This window comes from Centruroides vittatus, unplaced genomic scaffold, assembly GCF_030686945.1.
Source record: "Centruroides vittatus isolate TY-2023 unplaced genomic scaffold, ASM3068694v2 scaffold_2520, whole genome shotgun sequence".
NCBI classification, from domain to species: Eukaryota; Metazoa; Arthropoda; class Arachnida; order Scorpiones; family Buthidae; genus Centruroides; species Centruroides vittatus.
In genome coordinates this window covers 2,817,924-2,839,508 of record NW_027122689.1, presented here as the reverse complement: position 1 = coordinate 2,839,508, position 21,585 = coordinate 2,817,924, and the positions used below count along the sequence as shown (strand labels likewise).

The following is a 21,585-nucleotide window of genomic DNA, read 5'->3' as shown; positions in this document are numbered from 1 at the left end:
TAAAAGTACTACAGATTTATACTTGATAAATTGCATGATTAAATTTTTATGTATATGCAAGTTTAATGAGTAAAAACACTGCATGCCACTCATACCTATTCCAATACATTAAGATTTAATTTTTTTTTTGTAACTTATACTGTGAAAAAAAGGTTCTCTCATCCAACAAAGGTCTCTTAAAGTTGCTGAAAACATTTGTGCTTCCATTAAATCATAATATACTGGAGTAGGTATGAGTGGTGTGCAGTGTTTTTAATTAACAGTTTTAGCTTTTCAGAATGTTTAATTTAATGAGTAGCTCTAAAACTGAAAAATGTGTTTAAAAAAACACTTATTCTTTATTTTAAAAAATATATATTTTCTTAATAGATAAAAACTATTTTAAGTGGCTTCATCATTCGTGGTTATCTAGGAAAGTGGACTTTGGTAATCAAATCGGTAGGCCTGATGCTGGCGGTCGGTTCGGGTCTCAGCCTCGGAAAAGAGGGTCCGCTGGTACACGTCGCCTGCTGCATCGGCAATTTATTTTCGTACTTTTTTACAAAATATGGAGATAACGAGGCTAAAAAGAGAGAAGTAAGTATTATTTTGTTGTGTTTGTTTAATATCTATAGAAATCTTAATAGAAAATGTTATTGATTACTTCTACATTTATACATTACATAACTATTTTATAAGTATTATGTTAATAAATAAAATCGTTTGAATCAATTCAATCAATTGAAATCTAAAAAGCTATTTGTACAATTTTGTAATTAAAACATGCATAATCATTTTATATTAACATGGTTAGAGATGTCTTTAGACCTAAAAAATTTTTTTAAATAATAAAAAATAATAAGTAATTAAATAATTAAGAAATGATAATTCCTAATTACTGGTTTTTAATTAAGATTTTAAAATTATTTAAATTTTGAAATGAATTAATGTTGAATCGTTTGTCGTTTAAGCAGTGGTCACATTTTGCTCTTTTCGGCCACGTGGACAGCCGCTACTGCAGTGGCTAAAAGTTTTACACCCCAATTGGTAGGGAATGCTCGAGACACGGCCATAAAAAAGTTAGAAATTTATCAACAAAATTCTTGACATTGTGTAATTAGAAAAACGAACCAAACAGATCATCCTCTACATCTTGATAAGATGAAAAGGGTCATTAAAATTAGAATATCATGAAAAGAGAGATATTCTAATTTTAATGAAAAAATTCAACGGGCACTTGGGATTGTGGATTAATTCTATAAATCGTGATTACGACTCGGTGCTTTGGTATTCCACCATTTTAAATAGTCACAACAACTTAAAAATGCAGGCATTTGTTCTTTAGTTGTAGTTTCACTCGTGCAGTATTTGCGGGGTATTGCTAATTAATGGAAAAGGTGCAGAGAGTGAACACAACTCTGATATAGAATTGTGTTCACTCTCTGCCAATTCAAAATAATTCGATATTTACCGATTCAAAATAATCTTAATTTTTAATATAAACTAATGAATTTGCTTTGACTAATTTTTGAAAATAATTATAATTTTAATGGATTATTTAATAATGGATCAATTTTTATGATAGAATTAAATTTTTAAAATAGAACTTATTAAATTTAATTTCTAGATCCTTTCGGCAGCGGCTGCTGCAGGCGTTTGCGTCGCATTCGGTGCACCGATCGGAGGCGTTCTGTTCAGCTTGGAAGAAGTAAACATACATTATTACATTGTTTAAAGTTTAATTTTAGAAATTATGTTTGCATTTTAATATTTCAATTTATTACTTTTATTATTAAAACTAATAATACTAATGTTTATAATAATTTTATTTTCTAGATTATTTAGAATATTAGCACATAGTAATTAATTATCAACTTGTGATATTCTATTAGTAAAGATAGTTTTATTAAGTTAATGTCACATTTAAAGAGCTTAGCATTTCATAAAAGTCAGTACATCTGAGCACTGCTTTCTTTTTGTACATGCAAAGAAATAAAAAAATAAAGTAAAAATTCATTGAAATATTGCATTGTGTTAGAAATAATTATTTTTTTTCTTTAAATTTAATAAAGAAAATATAATAGATCCTTAGATCCTATGTATATATTTATTTATTTATCATTATTAATAATGACTTGCTCTTCTTTAGTAGTTGAGTTATTGGTTTTTTTTTTTTTAAAAGTTGGCCAGTTTTGACTCAGACATTTTCATAAACTTTTAAACTTGATCATCATTATTGAAACTTTTTCTATTTAGTTTATTTTGAAGAGCTTGGCAATGATGATAATTAGTTGGGACGAGATGCAGTTAATGAGGATTGGGACAAATCAGATCAAACTTAAGCTCGGTTTTTTCTTGTATTGCTCTCACTGTGTACAACAAAACACATTTTTGCAATTGAGTATATGAGGCTTTTCTCAGTTTTATTGCATTCTCTGATGCTGTTGAATAAGCATATCTGCAAAAATTTGTGACAAATGTTACTTTGTTAATCCCACCATAAGCACAATGATATTTTTCTTTCACGCCAGCTAATTGTTAGATCTGTCAATATTTGTAGGTTTTTTTTTTCAGACAATATTCTCTTAGACTATCTGATTTTAGTTATTAGTGATGACTTTCTTAAGAAATGGTATGTTGTTTTTCCATAAAATAAGACTTTTTACAATTGATCATTGGTTTGCTTTATTACTCTTACTAAGAACATAGAGCCAATATTTCCAAATTGTTGACTTTGTCTATTTTCCAAATGGCACGTGATGAATTGTGATGTGTGTTCAGCCTCTTTGCTAATATCCTGATTGCTTGATATTTTCTGGCAAGAAAATAAAAATGAACATTTACTAAAGCAACGAGTTGTTTATGATTCCACTCAAACATTTACGATAGAAGTTTTATTAATTGGGATTTTTACATTCAGTCTAAAAAAGATGTAGTTTTTGTGAAAATGAATCTTAAACAGTTTAAAATAAGAAACTAATCATTGTGCTAGTGTCTTAAGTGTATATTTTTTCTTTCCTTTCAAGTTTAGTTTTATTTTTGTATAGAAAGAATGGCTGCTAACTGGAAACTAGTGTTAGAACAAAAGTCTACAATTAATTGTACGGTGCAAATTCAGTTTTCTATCGAATTTGTGTCGTTAAGTTAAAAAAAATGCACTGTAAATACAAAATTCTGTTGTTGTGAGTTTGATTATTTGTGCACATTCTTCTTGTCATTATCCCAGTTAATGGAGTTTCTACTAAGTATGTTTCTTAAACTTTTTTTATAATGACATTATATTTTAAGAAAATCTTGGTTTAAATTTCTGCATAAATATTTTATTATTTAATATAATTTTAAAAAAGAAAATACTGAGTTTTATATTTTAATTTAAATAAAATATATGATATTTGAATATGAAATAATAATTAATATTTTATTTTCAGATCAGTTATTATTTTCCATTGAAGACCTTATGGCGATCATTTTTTTGTGCGTTAGTTGCATCATTTGTTCTACATTCTATTAATCCTTTTGGTAACGATCATCTTGTTATGTTCTATATGGATTATAAAAGGCCATGGATATTTGTGGAACTCTTTCCGTTTATAATACTGGGACTTCTTGGTGGTAAGTATGAATTTTTGTAATTATTTTTTAATGCATTTACAGTTAGATCTCTGTATTTATGAGAATTGCATGTCGACATGGTCTGCAAAAAGACGAAATGGTGCAAAATCTGTACTGAAAAAACTGGATATACTGCTCACAATGTACTCAAAACATACCTAAATCCAGTAACAAAAATGATGATGATCTTTAAACGTTCAGTTATTAAATTGTTTTTTGCTAGTGGATTTAGGTATATTTTGAGTTAAATCTGTAATCTCTTACTCAAATAGCTCCAAATGTTTCCTACCTATGCCTTTAAATATTTACAATTAACAGAAAAATGTTTGAGTGTTTAAGGAGTTTTAATTGTATTTTGCAATATTTGGAAATATTTTGGACCATGTTTTTGAAAATGTTGTGTCAAAATTTTATTACATAGTTAAGAATAAGGTATGCATCAGATTATTTACTATTGGATTTAGTACAAAGTCATTACTTTCTTCACTAGATGCACTTCATTTAGGACTCTTGGGTATTTATGTAAGCACTGTAATATCTTAAGCACAACTAACATAATGCTGACAAATATAACACAATATCATAAGCTGTACAACTGGATGATGCTTATTGTGATACTGAAGATGCATTTGTCCCATTATCACAAAGTGACTGTAGTGAGCAGTAGCCGAATCTTTAACATTATAAATTTTGTGGCCACCGTAAAAGCACAGATCTACAGATGTGGAGACTCGACTATTACGTGTTATAAAATGCAATGTGTTACGCAATATGCGTAATAAGTAAAACCTGAAATAAATAGATGATAATCATAAATAAGCATATAATAAATTTTATTGCATACATAATAAATAAAATTGAAAAATAAATTTAAATTAATTTTAAAATAAGTAAAATATTTAAAATTTCTTTCTTGATATTAGTAATTCTATTTACCATAATTTTAATTGCAATGATATTGGCATTAATTTATTTTGATATTAGTTAACTGGTTTTTGATTCTTTAATATAAAACTGTTTAATATAATATAATTCTTTAATACAAAACTTTGGAATTAAATCTTTTTAAACTTATTTTAATGAATGTCAAAACAAATTCATATTGTGATTATTGTATTTGTGTATATAATACTTATACAGTAGACTCATTGTAATTATGGATATTGTTGTTGATTTTTAATATCAGAATTAGCAAGTTCCAACATATTTAAGATAAAATACACTTATACACTTATACACTTTGCTTATTATAATTAGAATTCAATTATAGTTATCATTGTCGTCACTATTAGTCTCAATGTGTGGTTGATAGCATGCAATCATCATCAGTCTTAATTACCGTTTTAAAGGTTAAACATTACAACTTTTTTACTGATGTTTTAATTATTTACTTACTGTATGGTAGTTTTAATTGCTGACATTTTTTCGTTCATATTCTGGATGAATTAGTATTAATAATTATAATTAATAAATTGTCAAGTACACTTTATAATTGTTTAAGCAGTTTATTTTGTGTCAGAGTCAATGAAACCAGAATTTTCACTAATTGTAGTCTTAATTACTTACTCCATCTAAAGTTGTAAGTTGTTTGTGTTATTAATATAGGCAAATCTGTAAATGATTACAATTGACGAATTTTATTATATACATAAATCATCTTGGGGACAACTTTATTGTTCAAAAAATTTATTGTTGTTTTCCTTGAATAGTTTGAGCTTTTGTATTACTAGCAAGATTGAGGCCAAAGCTTTAAACGCGAAAACGTGTATGTCGGACATTCGGTGCCACTTTCCCGTAAGCCTAGAAGTTTGACAGTGGTGTTTGGAAAGTCAGTGGAATCGTGCTCTACATTCCAAGATGGCGCCGAACGTCTGACGTACGTGTTTTCGCATTTAAAACTTTGGCCTCAACCTCACTACTAATTTATGATCGAACAGTCTCTTTCCAATACAGGATTATTGATCCGTGAGCAGCAAAGATGCGTACTAGTTGTAAACGACTTGTTCAGACTAATAATTTCCCACACTCCACAAAAAACTGATAACATAGGTTTTTGGGATTTCGAATAACATTGTCAACTGTATTATTGTTTCGGAAAGTTAGATCATTAATCGAGAAGTGTTTTTAGAACTTACAAGATTTTATTACTAAAGATAAATTTATTGTCAAAGAATGAATCTAAATTTACATTATCCTATTTTTATTCGTGGTTTTAATTGATTTTCTGTTCAAAATAAACTAATTACCGTGGATAATCGGGAGTTTGATGTACATCAGCTAATCAGCAATCTGACAATAATGGTGGCCTTACTTTTTGTAAATTAAGAAAAAAACTTATTTGACTTTTGTTGTTTTATATACTAAGAATATTTTTTCCTGTAATAAATTATCTATATTTTACAAATTTAATAAAATTTTCTAAAACTAAATGCGGTGTTAAAAATCTTTTCGTAATTTGTATTGAAAAGCCAACTTATTTCAGGGTATCGTTGGTACAATCTTTATCAAGTGCAATATTTGGTGGTGTCGTTATCGAAAAACATCTAAACTAGGAAAACATCCAATTGTTGAGGTAATTGTATATATTTTTTAATATTTATATTGTAGGCACATTTTAGAAAGTAAAGTGCTTTTATTACATAAATAATTTTAAAGCTATTTTGTTTTATTAAGACATTCAACACAGTCTCTCATACTCTATACAGAGAATAATCTACGTTCAAATTCAATACAAACGCTTAAGTTTCTTAAATGTGTATATTTAACGTAATTTAATTTTTTAATGCGCAGTTTGTTTGACATATTACTGAGAGTCATTATGGGGAGTAATCTGAATATTTTGCATCAAACATGGATTAGAATTTTTCAAATTTTTTATAAAATTTGTGTAAGTTTTTATTAAAAAAAAGTACATTTTAAAAAATTCCACAGATTAATCACTTAATTGAAATTATTCATTTATATTTTGGTGAAACAACTTTATTTGTTAAGAAAAGTAATTTATAAATTATAAATTTAAGAAAAACAATGGGAATTTACATGAAAACTTTTATGCCGGAAACATTTTCTGTGAGAATTGGTCACTGCAATAATTGTTTCAATGTTTGAGAAGTTCTTCCTGTACAGTACACAATGCTGTTACTGATGGTTTAGTGTATAGTTTGTATGTATTGTTAACATTTTGTTTGGGTTGTTTTTCTTATATTTAAATTTTTTAAAATCTTTTTATGCCTGTGGAATTTTCATTTTTAGAAAACTGAATTTTTTGCAATTTATTAGTGAATCAGAAATTTCTAAATATAGATTACAGCTACTTTTCACTTAACCACTTCAATTTGTTCCTGAAAACTTTGCCACAAAGCAAAAAGTTATTAAATGAATAAGCAAATTCCACTAATCTGCAATTGCATGTGATAGCAGTGTTTTTTTTTTTTTTGTTTGTTTGTTTGTTTTGGAAGCAATTTTTGCCAAACTGACATACTTAGCTACGAGTCCATGCTCATGCTATGTGCCATCCAACTCTGCAAAAATTTTGATCAAAAAAATCTACTAGTACTTATTGAAGGTTCTTTTAAATTCAGCAGTTAATTACTGTCTTATGCAATTGATTGTATACAATTTTTCTTTATTGTCACATGATTGCATGCATAAGACTGGTTTTTTGCTGACTTCATTTTTGATGACCTGAGGTCATCAAAAAGGACATTGTGGAGGTTACTCGTGATTGCTACTAGAGATAGGCATGACATAGTGGATGTTGGCCTGTGCAAGATATAATGACATGACCCTGAACATTTGTCTCCATAAGACATCCTGGGGTGCATGGCTTTTAGCTATTTAAATGTTTTGGCAGCTTTATTTTGTGTCCAAAAAATACAGAAAAAGCTCTGTCTTCCTGTCATTTATTTCCAGCTGAACTTGTTTCACATTAGCCACACCATCACATAGTTTGAAGGTATATAGTCATCAAATAGGAATTATTAAGCTGTTTTTTTATGCTAGGGTCCTCAAATGTGATTCGTAATATGTAATTGTCATCAGTCTGAACCATTACTTTAAAGGTTAAATGATTTAATTATTATTTGCTTGCAGTACTTTAAATTGTTATCCATTTCTTACTTCAATTATATACTAGTTGCTGTTAAAGACAGTAGTGAAAGAACAGAAGAAAAACAGTGCTGGATGACTGAAACGTTTATTAATATAAGTTATAGATTTTATAGTTTTTATATATCTTTTTAATGTTGTTGGTTAGTTATCAACATCGACATAAGTTAGATCCAAACTTTTTACATAAGTGGATTCTACTGTATAACATTTTTATTGAGGTAAAAATAAATTTTACATTTTAAAACTTTTCCAGGTATTGGTAATTGCATTAGTTACGGCCATTATTAATTATCCAAACAAATTTACCAGAATGAATATGGGAAATCTTATAAAATTGCTCTTTAGTCAATGCAACATTGCTGCTTCTCCATTTTGGTAACAATATTTAATTAATAAATTATAATTTTTACGGAATTTTCTAAATGGCAAAAATATATTTATTAATTACTTATTATAGCGACGATTTTAGAAATTACACCATGGAAACTGGAAATGCAGAAGCATCGGGTGGCGGATCCGGAATACACCAGTCGATATGGCTGCTCTGTTTGGCATTAATAATAAAACTTCTAGTAACTATATTTACTTTTGGAATTAAGGTACAATTTACTGAAATTATAAAAACATATACTTCAGCAAGTTTTTTTTAACATTTCAGAATTTTGTAACATTCTGTTTCTAATTTAGGTTCCTTCGGGAATTTTTATACCCAGCCTCACCATGGGAGCTATTATTGGAAGATTAATTGGAATTGGAATGGAAAAAATTGCACTGTAAATTGAAATAATTTTGATAATTATAAATATTTAATTATTAATATTTTTAGTGTATTAAGTTTTTAAGTTTCAAGTTTTTAGTAAATATCATAAATTTTACATAATTTTATTATGTAAATTAAATAGCACATCACTTGTATTTAAGAGAAGTGGTGAAAATTATTTTTAAAATACACACTTTTACTTGCGTAACATATGTAGTGCAGACTAGGGCCAGGTCATGCTAAGTCAAAATTTTGATATCAATATTATGGGCTTGATACCAAGATTCCTTCAATATATCAATATTGTAGTTAACACCTATCAGTTTCAGTTTTATACATCAGTTATTGGCATTGCACTAGTGCAGACTTTCTCAAGAAGTTTGTTTATCAAAGAAACTTGGAATTAGTTTACTGAATTTTGTATTTTAACATATTAAAATAAGCATTGGTTAAAAGTTAATTGTTTTTTTACCCATTAAAATATTTTCAATTCTCTAGTTAACAAATTTGCATAAACAAAACAATTAGATTACAAGGAATTTTAGAATGATAGTTTCATAAGTTTGATGGATAATTTCATTATATCTTTATATTGAGAAAAGTATCTTTGACCTTGGTGAAAATTTTAGAGCCTCAAATTTTGATCTTTTTATTAGTAACTGTTAGTTCCAATTATAAAATACTAGCAGGTAGGCCCGGCGTTACTCGGGCAAAAATAACGATAGCAATAATTAAGATTATTACTTTATAGTCACAAAAGAAAAAGAGTAATTTCATCAACAAACTAAGTATTTTTAAAGAAAGGTCGAATATGAAAATCGAATGTTCTAATATTGTTCGATTTTCATGTGTTCTGATTATATTGTTCAAGTTTCATCGAACGTTCTAAAGAAAGATCGAGAAAAACCGAACTAATGTGTTTAAATTTGAAAATTTAATATGTTCTAACATATTACTCTTTTTCTTTCTTTTTTTTTTTTTCTTCAGTGCCGGTAAATCTTGCACGTCGCTTTCCCTTGTTCTCCATTGTTACGTAACACTTCCATTGTTACTTCACACTTCCATTGTTACTTAACACTTCCATTGTTGATGGAAGTATTAAGACTTAATCCTGTCCCTCTCCCTCGTAGGGAGGAATTTCGAAAAATCCCTTCTCAGTGTGCGTCCTCGTGACGTACCCTACCAGTGTACCAAATTTCAACTTTCAACTCCTAACTGTTTGGGCTCTGCACTTATTATTATTATTATCATCATCATCATCAACTCGTCTCGATTATATATATAGATTAGGTATATTTGAAACAGTATTTGTTCAAAAACTTATATTATTGAAATGAGAAGGAGAAACTCCAAAAACATTAGCCATCTCTGTAACTGATGTGATCCATGCAGCTGTATTTATTACATCATCTCATGTAGGCTTGAGACAACTTCATTAGAAAAATTCCAGGTCACATTCTTTATTAAACCAAGCACAAACTAGTTGATGTGCAGCAGACTGGTCAGGTGTGATGTCAAACTAAATTTGTATGATTGTTGTAGGTTTGACTGTTGACCAGTGTCATTGATTTGATACATCATACCATTTGATGGAAATTAGGCAGTCTCTTCCACAAATATTGGATCCAACATATTGGATTTTTGTGCAACAGTTGTCAAGCACTCGTGAAATATTTATGACATCTGTTTCAACTACAAGCTGCAATTTTTTGAATGATTATCATACATATAAGAACATCATAATTATTGCATTAAACTATGGAAACTACAAAAAAATATATATGTATGTATGTATGTATATATATTGCTAAAAATACTTTTAATCAATTTATTGGCAATAAAAAATACACAAGACAGCATATCATGATTGCTGACTTTTGTCATTTTGTATAAAACTTTTCTAAATGACAGTTTTGTTGGGAGTTGAAGAAATGTTCATTGGTTCTTTATAGCTACACCAGAGTCACGTTGCAAGATTGTTGAAGGAAAGTAGTCACAATATCATCTGATGTCTTGTTGAAAGTGACAGCATTGACTAGTTTGCATTGTGCTTTAGGTTATACTTCATATTGCTAGAGACTGATCATCAAATAAACTAAAGTGTGAAGCAGATGAACAAAAATAGGGTTTGTAAATACATCTAAACTTTATGATAAAATTTAGCATATTAAATTATCTCTCTTGCTGGTGTGTTTTTGATCAAAAACAAAATCAACACAACTTAATGCTTTACATATTATTTTATACATAGTTTTACAGAATATTTTATTTGTATAACTGGTTTGTACAGATATTCTGAAAAATGCAAGAGGAAAACATTTTTAATTCATGCCTAATATCATATTTAAATCTTCCTCAGCTTTATTTGTAGAGTGAAGATTTTGACTTTTTAAGGGAATGACCTTAAAAAGTCAAAATCTTTACTCTACAAATAAAGTTGAGGGAGATTTAAATCTAAACTCTTACTTTTAATGTAATGTAATTGAATGCTTGTTTTCTGACAGTTACAGAATATAAAATGAATATGCCTGTTTCACATTTATTAAGATCAACTCCATTTATCTCTTGCAGTTCAAATAAAAACAGCTGGCTGTTTCGTGAAGCATGTCGTACAGGTGAAAACTGCATAACTCCGGGGCTATATGCCATGATTGGTGCGGCAGCTTGTCTCGGTGGAGTGACGAGGATGACCGGTAAGTTCTTGTTTGAGATCGATTTAAGAATATTCATTTGCTCTGTGTATAAGAAAGAAATGTTAAAAACAGTTTTACAAAAAACAATAAACAATGAACACAAATATCCCAATGAGTTAGAACATATATATGATATGATATTTCTAATATACTTTGATGAATAGGATGGTTATTTAATTATGTTAGTTATATAGATAAAATGTATTTTGTATATTATTATAATAATATTAAATTTCACGTTAGAGTATAAACACAAATACATAAAAAAATTTTCTTTATACAGGGTGTTTCACTCTAAAGTACACAGTTTGATTTGGCTATAAAAAATTAATGGTTAAAGATATTACCCATTTTTTTCCACCAAAGATTTTATGAGATAAAAACTTCTCTGAAAAATCACTACTTTTTTTGTGCGCACTCCAGCAGTCATAGTGACAACATCAAGGTGGTAGGTAATTTCCTAGTATATAAGCTGCAGCATGTCTTGTCTTACAGTGGTGAGGGCTGCAATGATCTGCTCCTAATGATCCAAAGGTCTCTGATCGAAATTTCCAAAACCATATCTTTCACGTAGTCCCAAAGAAAGAAATCTAGAGATCAGATTGAGAGATCTTGGGAGATGTTAATGGGCATACTAGATCATGACCTGCACTTTCTTTTATGGCAAAGCCATTACTCATGACTGAACAGTAATGCTCACAGTTTGACTTATGCACCATCTTGCAGTATGAAAAAAATGTCTATAAAACTTTATGAGATTTCTCACCAGATGCCACTTGTTGCTTTTATACATCTTTAAACAATTCATTTTTTATGGCAAATTAAAATTGGATACTTTTGAGTAGAACATTTGTGGTTGACCTTTGTAAGCATATGCCAGGGGTGGGCAGGCAAGAGTTCGGTGGGAGCCGAAATGTAGGTTTTGAAAAATGCATGGGAGCCACAGCCACAGTACTGTCTTGGCAGATAGTATGGTAAGGTGTGCAATTTTATTATATAATATAAATATAATATAAAACAAGTATTAAATTTTTTTAATAAACATATTTTTACAAAATTATAAAAATAAAATTGTAAAAATAATAATGAAAAACAGAAATTAACACTTTCGGCAAGAGCCGCATTTGCCCACGTCTGGCATATGCCCTTCTGCCACACGACGATCTGTTTGCTTATGTCGAGATACAAAGCAGTTTGTCATCATATAGCAAAATGCTGTAGCATGATAGAGCTGTTGGTAATAAAATTAGTTAGTTTTAGTTAATTTTTAAATAAACTTTTTTAGGACAAAATAATGCATTTATCATCAAAGAATAAAAGATTATTTATAGAAAAATAGAGTGATATCAATATGTTCTTCTCTAACTGCACATACAAATAAATAAATAATCCTTAAAAACATTAACAGATTATTTATGTATCAATATGTGAACTTATATATAATAATAAATATATGTAACCTTATAATTACTTCAAATATAAAATTAATAGTTGTATTCTTTTATCAGGCTATTCAGGCTAAAAATAATTACTAAGCAGTTTGGCAGGAGACAGGCCTCCAGGCTACTATCTCTTCTTAGATATAATAATTATAAATTAATTTTATAATATTTAAGGAATAAAGGAATCCACCTGTTCATTTGTTACATGAATTGTATATCCAATAGATTTTAGTCAGATTGTTACAAAATTTAAATTTCTCAAAACAAAACTGCCAAATGAATTTTGTTTTTTTTTTGAAAATATTTTAAAACTTCATTTTTATTTAAGTTTGGATTTAACAGAATTTCCACCTTCAAAATTAAGTTAGAATTATCTCTATCCACAAGCATAACTTAAAACAGTCACTTTGATATTATAATTAAATGTATTAGTACAGACAATAAATCCAATAATTATAAATAAAAAAAATTAATTCATAAATTTTTAGTATTTTTCTTTCTCTGCTGAACTTTGTATGGTGGAACCTCGCTTAACAAGCACCTCGCATAATGAGTGACAAGGAGAGGGAAATCCTGGATTGTGCGCATGCTCCATCAGTCTGTGTTTAGCACGTGTTTTGCTAGCATCTTAGTGTCGCTCCCGATCACACATTTTCTCAAACTTGTGTTCACACATATTACGTATATACATCAACAACCATAGCCCGTTATATAATAAACATCCAAACGATATGCCAAATTTTTGGGCTATGTAAAGACTACAATTAAATATTAGAAATTGATTAATTTAACTAGAGATAGGCAGTCATGCTGCCATCTCATATTAAATTTAATGACAATTTCAAATTAAATTTTAGAAATGTCTAAATTAAAAATTAATTATTTATAATTATTAAATTTGGTTAATGTTACCTATGGTTCCAAGATGGCGGCTCGTCTCTGATTCCAGCAAATAGAAGAAGAGAAACAGTGGAGACGCACGTTCTAACCTAACCTAACCTATTCTAATAAATTACCATAATTATTACCAACAAAATTATTAGAATAGGTTAGAACGTGCATCCCCACTGTTTCCTTGCTGGAATCAGACAAGCCGCCATCTTTGAACCATAGGTAATATTAACCTTAAATTTAACTGCCTACCTCTAGTCAAATTAATTAATTTCTAATATTTAATTATTGCTTTTACATAGCCCAAGAATTTGGCATATCATTTGGCATCTTCAGACATATCTGATTCTTTTTGTTTTCTGCAAATCGAGTTTGCATTCCAGGTTGATTCATTCTGTGCTAGAAGAAAAGATCATACTTTTTGATAATGTATATTGTGTAATTTTCTTTGAATAAACGTTATACATAAAATATTTGAGTATTTTTTCGGCATGGAACGCATTATCGTAGTTTACATTAATTTCTATGGGAAAAACTGTTTCGCTTAATGAGTGTTTTGCATTACAAGTAAGATTCTGAAACGAATTATGCTTGTTAAGCGAGGTTCCACTGTATTAATATTTTATAGCATTTGATAAAAATTTAAATATTAGGTTTTAAAATTTGTATATAAAAATAAATGTACCGGACAGTTTCTCTGGTGGTGGTGATGTTCGAGATGACCGGAAGCGTCAACTACATCGTTCCTCTTATGGTGGCCATCATGACCAGCAAGTGGGTGGGTGATGCTTTTGGAAAAGAAGGAATGTATCCTTTTTATTACGCGATACTAAGTTAAGTTGTAAGGGATTTTTAAATTGATTTCTTCAGATTGTAGTATTCAAGCCGTAAAGATGATTTACGAAGCAAAATATTTCGTTGTATTTATTTTAAGGTTCTGTACTTGTCAGAATCTTATTAGAAATGAAAACGCACATAAAATGGAAAAAAAAATCATTTATAAAATTAAGCAAAAAATTTGCTTCATTTTATAATATTTGCATTTTGAACTTTTCTTTAATGAATGAATTTAAAAAAAATTTCTTTAGTTTATGTATAACAGATGATCAAAGAAAAGTAGAAGTCATGAGTAGTAGTGTGAACAGTTGGTGACAATGTGAGTCGGACTAGGTGATGCCATGACCCAGTGGTATGAGAAGTGTGTTTTGTCACATGTTGCCAAGCTACTTCACCACTACTAATGAGTTCTGCTTTTATTTCATTACCTAGCATTATACATAGTCTATATCCTCAATTTAACACTGTTTTGGAGAATTGTATAGTTATTCAATACAGTGGGTGATCAGTTTACAAACAGTTCGGACAGTGAACAAATTGGATAACGAACACTTTCGTGAAAGATTTTTATGTTTGGACAACGAACACTTCACAGAACAAACACAAAGAGAAGTGACGTAAAATAATGAATGCCAATTTGTTTTTTCTTGTCTACAGGTAACAATTTGAAACCTTTCGGAGCATGAGAGACGCTCAACCCAGTACCAATCAGATATTATTTAACACTGTTTTGAAGTTTGAAACTCTCCATTGTAACTCCAGCTTTTTGTTTACCTTTCTGACAAATAATTTTTTATAGTCTTTGGAAGACTGTTGGGCACTTGTTAAGTTTTGCATCAGTTTTTATTTTCTAAAGGTGATAGTTTAACTGTTCTGTTGGATATTCGTTAACTGTTTAACACCAAAATTTCGAATTTCATTCGGGCCTCACATTTACGTAATTCTTTTGTGTGCTAGTTGATTTCTGTTTACTGAATTTTTGTGAGTGCTTTTCTGAACTTTTTATTTCAAAAAGACAATGATAATATTATGAAGCTTAAAAGGAGTGGAGTGTCAAGAACTGAGCTCACCATAGAAACCAAGCAAGATAATAGCCAATGTAGAGAGTGGGCAGAAATGTCCGATGCTGCTATTCGGTGTGGCTCGAACAGGCACAATCTTAGCTAAAAAAGATATAATCAAGAAGACTCGAGCAGCTAATGGAGTAACGAAAATCACATCTGAGAAACAAAGATGTGCCATCTATGAAAAAATGGAGAGATTGCTTTTAGTTTCTTATTACATGTAAATAAACATAGTAAGAAAGTATATAATTTATTTATTTTTTGGGGTTTCCAGAACAAATGAATCAAATTGCCATAAAAATCTATGGTAAATCGATAATCGGTTAATGAACAAAGTTTTGGAACGGATTATGTTTGTTATCCAATCGCCCACTGTACATACAAATTTAACTGTAAGTTTCTTTTGAGACAACGAAATGTTAAACTGATTTTGCAAGTAGCTTACATCCAAGATTGGCCAGATGGTTATGCAGTAAGACATTAGCTACTGCACAACCGTGTGGAATTTATTTTTTGTTTTATGGATGCTAAGAGAGTTCATTTTCCCATAACTGTCACGAGTCTGACTCAACCCGCAATGGGTTGCCAGGTGATGGGACGGATCACCAACGAAAAATTTTAAATGCTCGCTAGATTCATTTCAGTATCTTCTGGAGTGGTAATCTGATGCCTTAACTTCCTCAGCCACCTGGCTGTCGACTGTCCAGATTGGCGGTCGGGACTTAAATTGTGGGGTCTAGATTGGATTCTTCGGAAATGACGAGTTGGAATGTCGTCCCTCTTCCGTACCGATTTTATTGCAAGCGAACTTGCATGTAAGAGTGAAATTTCTGCCGGCACACATAGTTTTAGATGCCAATGTTAAATAATCAGTGTCTTGTTTACAATCCTTTACATTATCGAAGTTACGACGCCCACATACAGCTGAACTGCTATCCTTTTCTGGATAACAAGACAGAATTTACCGAGACCACACTGGCGGCGGATGCCATGAAGCCCAAGTAATAATTTTGTTACCTAACGATTTGAATTTTAATTACCCGTTTTTAAATATATTTTTTAAAAATCAGAAAAAACGAAGAGCCTTTACAAGTCATTACGCAAGACGGCATGACTTTGGATGACATAGGTGAGCCTCTATTAACAAACTAGGAAAGAGTTTGGGATTTGATCAATTTAATTGGGTGAATTTTTTTTTATCAAACCAGAAAGTCTGCTGAATTCTACGAGTTATAACGGATTTCCGGTCGTGGTTTCCAAGGAATCTCAATATTTGGTAGGATTCGTAGCCAGGACGGACTTGACGTTTGCACTGAGTGAGTACAAATGTATTAAGCTTTATCTAGTGTATTAGATAATAAATATTAAATATACAGTTTAAAATATTCTGTTATACTTTAAATTAGATGTACAAAATGCAGAAAAATAATCTTTAAATATCAGAAATTTGTCAAATCTAACTGTAGCATAACTATAAAATATTCTGCTAGTGCCTGCAAATAACTCATAGTTTTGATTTTAACAATTACATAAGTCCTAAAAAATTAACGAGACAAAAAATCTCCGAGCGTTGTCGACAAGACAACTACAAAGCGGGATCTAACAAAAAATTCTCGGTAGGAGCCGCTTTACATTTGGTAGAACGAATAAAACGTCGAACACTCCCTTATAACAGAAAGTAATAGAGATGCAAACATAACAGAACAACAACAACATTAATTAAATAGTAAGTTTAGTAAAAAGTATTTTCAAATTTTTTAGCTTGTTAATTTTCTAAAAAATGAACCAAACAGTTCAGACAGTTTTGAACAGAAGAGATTAAACAAGGAAAAAATAAGGATTATTTTGTGATTTTACTATTTTGATTTTACAATTAGGAAGTTTATTTTTTCAGTATGGGTGTTTTTTTAAGAAGGTTGCTTTTAAACTAAAATTTTACAACTTTAATTACTAAGGAAACAATTATTTTGCAAGGAATTTGACAATTGTATGCATCTGTCATCATTTGTAATCGAGCACCGTATAATGGATTATGAAAAATGTCATTCTTTAAAGAGTTTATAGCAGAATTTGCATAAACACTGAAGCCTTTTAGATGCCGTGTTTAGATTTCGGTGATATTTGAGGTATTAGACTAGGCCATATTTAGAAATTTTTTCTTTCGTGTAATTTTGGAGGCCTTTTTTACCGAGAGTGATTAACTCGTTAAGTGAAATCGAGCATAAAATTACAAGATATTTGTAAAAGTATTATAACGATAATCATTTGTATTACATGTATTAATGTATTGCTTATAAGGTGGCAATTACTAATATTCATTGCTAGAAGATTGAAATTGCTTTCTGCTTTCTTATACTTTTCTCACTTCTTATATTTGCATACACATTGAGTTTTACAATTGTTGTAAAGTAACGTTAGTGACGTTTTACTAGTCATGGATGCATAGTTGCCATTAATTTGCTATTTGGATGTGTCTTATGCATTTTGATGTTGGCAAGACATGCCCCGTAGTTCATAAAATTATGTTCCATAGTTGTAGTTTCCTAGACATTAATACAGTACTTAAGTATAGGTTCGGTTTATTCGTATAAGGCAAAGTGACGCACGGGTGATCTTTCGAGGGGATGCCTCGTGGGAGGTCTGGAAAACCGGTTCCCGTTTAGCAGTTACTAACGTGAAGAAAATGCCAAAAACTCCACGCGGCCGGTCCGTCGGCCCGGTACGTGGAGCCACGACTGGTTTGGCAGTTTCGGCCGGCTGCGGGCACCGTTAATACTTAAAATTTTGCGAGCGTTTCCGGAATTTCAGTCGTTATACTTTTTAAATCTTAGGGAATGCGAAGAAAACTCACGAAGGCATTTCTGGAAAATCTCAAGTACTCTTCACGGACCTGACTTCTCCGGCGTGGTTGGATCCTCCGCCTCTGAGACTGAGAAAAATAGTCGATTTGGTAAGTGAAATCCTGAGAAATTCGAATCCTTTTTACTCTCACGAAACGATAAAATTTTGGAAATTTCAGGCGCCCATAACCATCACCGATCAGACTCCCATGGAAACCGTCATAGACATGTTTAGAAAATTAGGTCTGAGACAGACATTGGTCATCCACAACGGGTAAGTCGAATCTCTTAACCGTATTTAGATTTTTCTTCCGAAATAATAAACCATTATATTTGTAATTAAAATTAGGAGGTTATTGGGAATAATTACGAAAAAGGACATATTGTGCCATATAAGACAAATAAGAGGAGCTCTATGAAGACATTGTAAATACCGAGTTCTCGTCGGGAGAGAGAAGTCCCTGTACAGTTTAAAATTAAGATTTGTCGGCCTGCGTCAAAATAAATGTTTTTAGTTTGTGTATTTTTCTTTACATTATTAAAAGTTATAAAATTAAAGTCTGCGAAAGTTTTTTCCCCTGTCACACCTTCCTGGCAGAAAATCGGAACAGTATTGAAATAGTGTTGCCCGTTTCTCGGTCATCCGGAGCTGGAAATTGCAGACATCCACGTTACAAATAAAAGATTTTCTTCCTTTCTTTTCTTAAAAGTTCCATTTAACAATATATTAATATAGTTTACAGTGAAGATATGTTAACAAAGGCTTTTGATGTGTATCCCGGTACGTTATGTAATTTTTGTGCGCAGAAATAAGACGATTGCGATGTGTCTTAAAAGACCATCGTACGAGAATTGCCGGTTCCGAGTTCCAAAATTTTACTGCTAAGTGGACCCTTTGGGACTACTATTAACGAAATCCGAAAAATCGGAGGAATTATACACGTGACCGTAAAGCAAATTGATTTGTATAAAACGGTAAAACAAAACACGACGTCAAAGCAACCTGCATTACACGGACGTACGCCGAAATAAACTGACAGAGCCAAGCAGATTTCGAAAATTGAAGAAGAAAATATCAAATTACTCAAATTAGCGATGCCATCAAATTTATTTAAATAGTATGACCTAAAATAGGTGTATTACACGTGTTATACAAAACGATAACGACTTTAAAAGATCTAGAAAATTACGGACATTTTGAAATTGGTCGAGCTGTTACAGTCCAATATATTTAGACAGTAGGCAATAAAAGTGTTCGTTGTCTTACACAGACATCGACCGTATTTAAATAAATTTAAACTGCTTTAGAAAATTCAAGACAAATATACCAACAATTCGAGTCGTTCTTCGTTAAATGGCGGGCTCTAGGAGGGTTTTTTCAGACGCGCCCGACAGCACCTAACATTAATAAAACACGAACCACATCGTCCGTATTCTAAACTTTCTACTTTCAAATAATATGCAAATTCTATCAAAGGATATAATGCTTTATCTGTACGTTTTTTCCAACTTTCGGTTTCAGACGTTTGCCATAATTAATCGGGCTATTTTTAATAATTAGATATTAAGTAATTTGGTACTAGAGGTAGACGTTAGGCTCTATCTAAATTAATAATTAAATAATTTAGAACATTGGAAGAAAAGAACTAGCCCGGAGTGAAATTCGAACCCGCAGCCTCCGCTTACCGTCACAATGCCGGGCTGCAATTTTTAATTTAAAATATATGCTCTCCACCTCAAATTAGTAGTGGCTTGCCGCCGTATATCATACTTTTTACGTTAACAATAGAGTGGTGCGGGTCATATATCTAACTCGTTTCGGAGAAGTTTTGGATTGGAATAACCCGACTTCCTGCCTGGGCCGGAAGTTCCTATATAGTTAATCGGGATCTCCTAAGTTTTCCGTGTCTGGTCTCGACTTTAATCTGTATGAAGCCCGGTACTCGCGTGCGGAAATTACCGTACAATTGAAACGCGCGCCATCTGCCAGCCGTAAATATAAACAGCTACTGCAGTACTTAGGCCTGGTCTCGGTATTCGAAAATGACGCCTTGTTATATCCGTTACACTTTCTAACTTTGCCTACGATCCTATCGCAAGTAAAAAGCACAAAAACAAAGAATTTGGATAGGAGAAATATTCTTAATCGTCAAAAGTTAGCTTTCGTCACCGAATTTCGATTACGCCATTTCCAATACGCGGTAAGTTACGTCTATTTGACATTAATATTTAAATCGGATAGTAATATAGCGTATAAACGAAATATATTAGCGTATTAGTGTACAAATAAAGCTAAAAAGCTTTATTTGTACACTAATACGCTAACCGCCATAGTTCGAATGCTATCGTCCCACGTGACCTTTATGACGACATTACTAAACGGTCTTCCTATTGGTCTAATTTTTGCCGTTCCGCTTTCCGCGACGGCAAAAGTTGAAAATTTTCAACTTCGTATTCCGTCGGCTTCGACGGCAAAAGTGACATCGTTTTGCCGTTCCGTCAACGGTTTCTGTCGTCCGTTTCCGCATTTGAGTAACAGGCTTTATAGTTAAACTAGCGGGTGGGCCCGGCGTTGCTCGGGCAAAATTAACGATAGTGAAGATTGAGATTATTACGTTATAGTCAACCTTACCAGTTTTCGCAGAATGCAAGAATCGGGATCCCCTGTTTCCAGACTAATTTGAGAATTTTTAGATGGGTCTAAAAATATGTTCGATTTCCCGCAAAAACGAAAAAAAACTACATCTGCGTCTTGCACGTCTTTTTCTCTTAACAATTCCATTGTTACGTAACACTTGTTGTTGACAAAAGGAACATTTCAATTGTTACGTAACACTTCCATTGTTACCTAACACTTCATTGTTGATGGAAGTGTTAAGCCTTATTCCTGTCCCTCTCCCCCGTGGGGAGGAATTTCGAAAAATCGCTTCTTAGTGTGCGTTCTCGTGACGTACAGTACCCTAACTGTGTACCAAATTTCAACTTTCAACTCCTAACCGTTTGGGCTCTGCGCTGATTATTATTATTATTATTATTATTATTATTTATTACTCGGACACCTTATGCCTCTGAGAAATTATTAATTTATAATATTGCAGACGATTTCCACCTGTTCAACAGGTCATCATCGGGCAATTTAACTTTTGGAATGTTATCTCGCGCAGGTTCGAATGTATATGCGCAACATATTTCAAATTTTTTAAAACCGTTGGAACATTCCATGTAAAATATAAACAATAATAAAATTAATTAAATAAACGTAAGGATCCGCTAAATAATAACTTAAGGGACGTAAGCTGACATAAAATGCATTAACAAATAATATATATCTATACAGTCAAACCTGTTTTCATGCGC

At 31.1% G+C, this 21,585-nt stretch overlaps 1 protein-coding gene across 1 annotated transcript in view; it reads left to right on the top strand.

Moving 5' to 3' along the window:
* Window positions 1-18,786, top strand: part of LOC136987565 (H(+)/Cl(-) exchange transporter 4-like) — a 57,595-nt gene extending 38,809 nt beyond the window's left edge. Inside the window, exons 6-20 of the mRNA XM_067285315.1 lie at window positions 370-576; window positions 1,607-1,687; window positions 3,408-3,581; window positions 6,065-6,163; window positions 7,955-8,076; window positions 8,159-8,300; window positions 8,389-8,474; window positions 11,033-11,154; window positions 14,180-14,294; window positions 16,294-16,389; window positions 16,459-16,517; window positions 16,597-16,704; window positions 18,220-18,338; window positions 18,408-18,502; window positions 18,578-18,786. Of these exons, the coding sequence (XP_067141416.1) occupies window positions 370-576; window positions 1,607-1,687; window positions 3,408-3,581; window positions 6,065-6,163; window positions 7,955-8,076; window positions 8,159-8,300; window positions 8,389-8,474; window positions 11,033-11,154; window positions 14,180-14,294; window positions 16,294-16,389; window positions 16,459-16,517; window positions 16,597-16,704; window positions 18,220-18,338; window positions 18,408-18,502; window positions 18,578-18,647 (1,695 nt within the window). The 3' untranslated portion in view covers window positions 18,648-18,786. The remainder of the gene's footprint in view (window positions 1-369; window positions 577-1,606; window positions 1,688-3,407; window positions 3,582-6,064; window positions 6,164-7,954; window positions 8,077-8,158; window positions 8,301-8,388; window positions 8,475-11,032; window positions 11,155-14,179; window positions 14,295-16,293; window positions 16,390-16,458; window positions 16,518-16,596; window positions 16,705-18,219; window positions 18,339-18,407; window positions 18,503-18,577) is intronic.
* The last annotated feature ends 2,799 nt before the right edge of the window (window positions 18,787-21,585 follow it).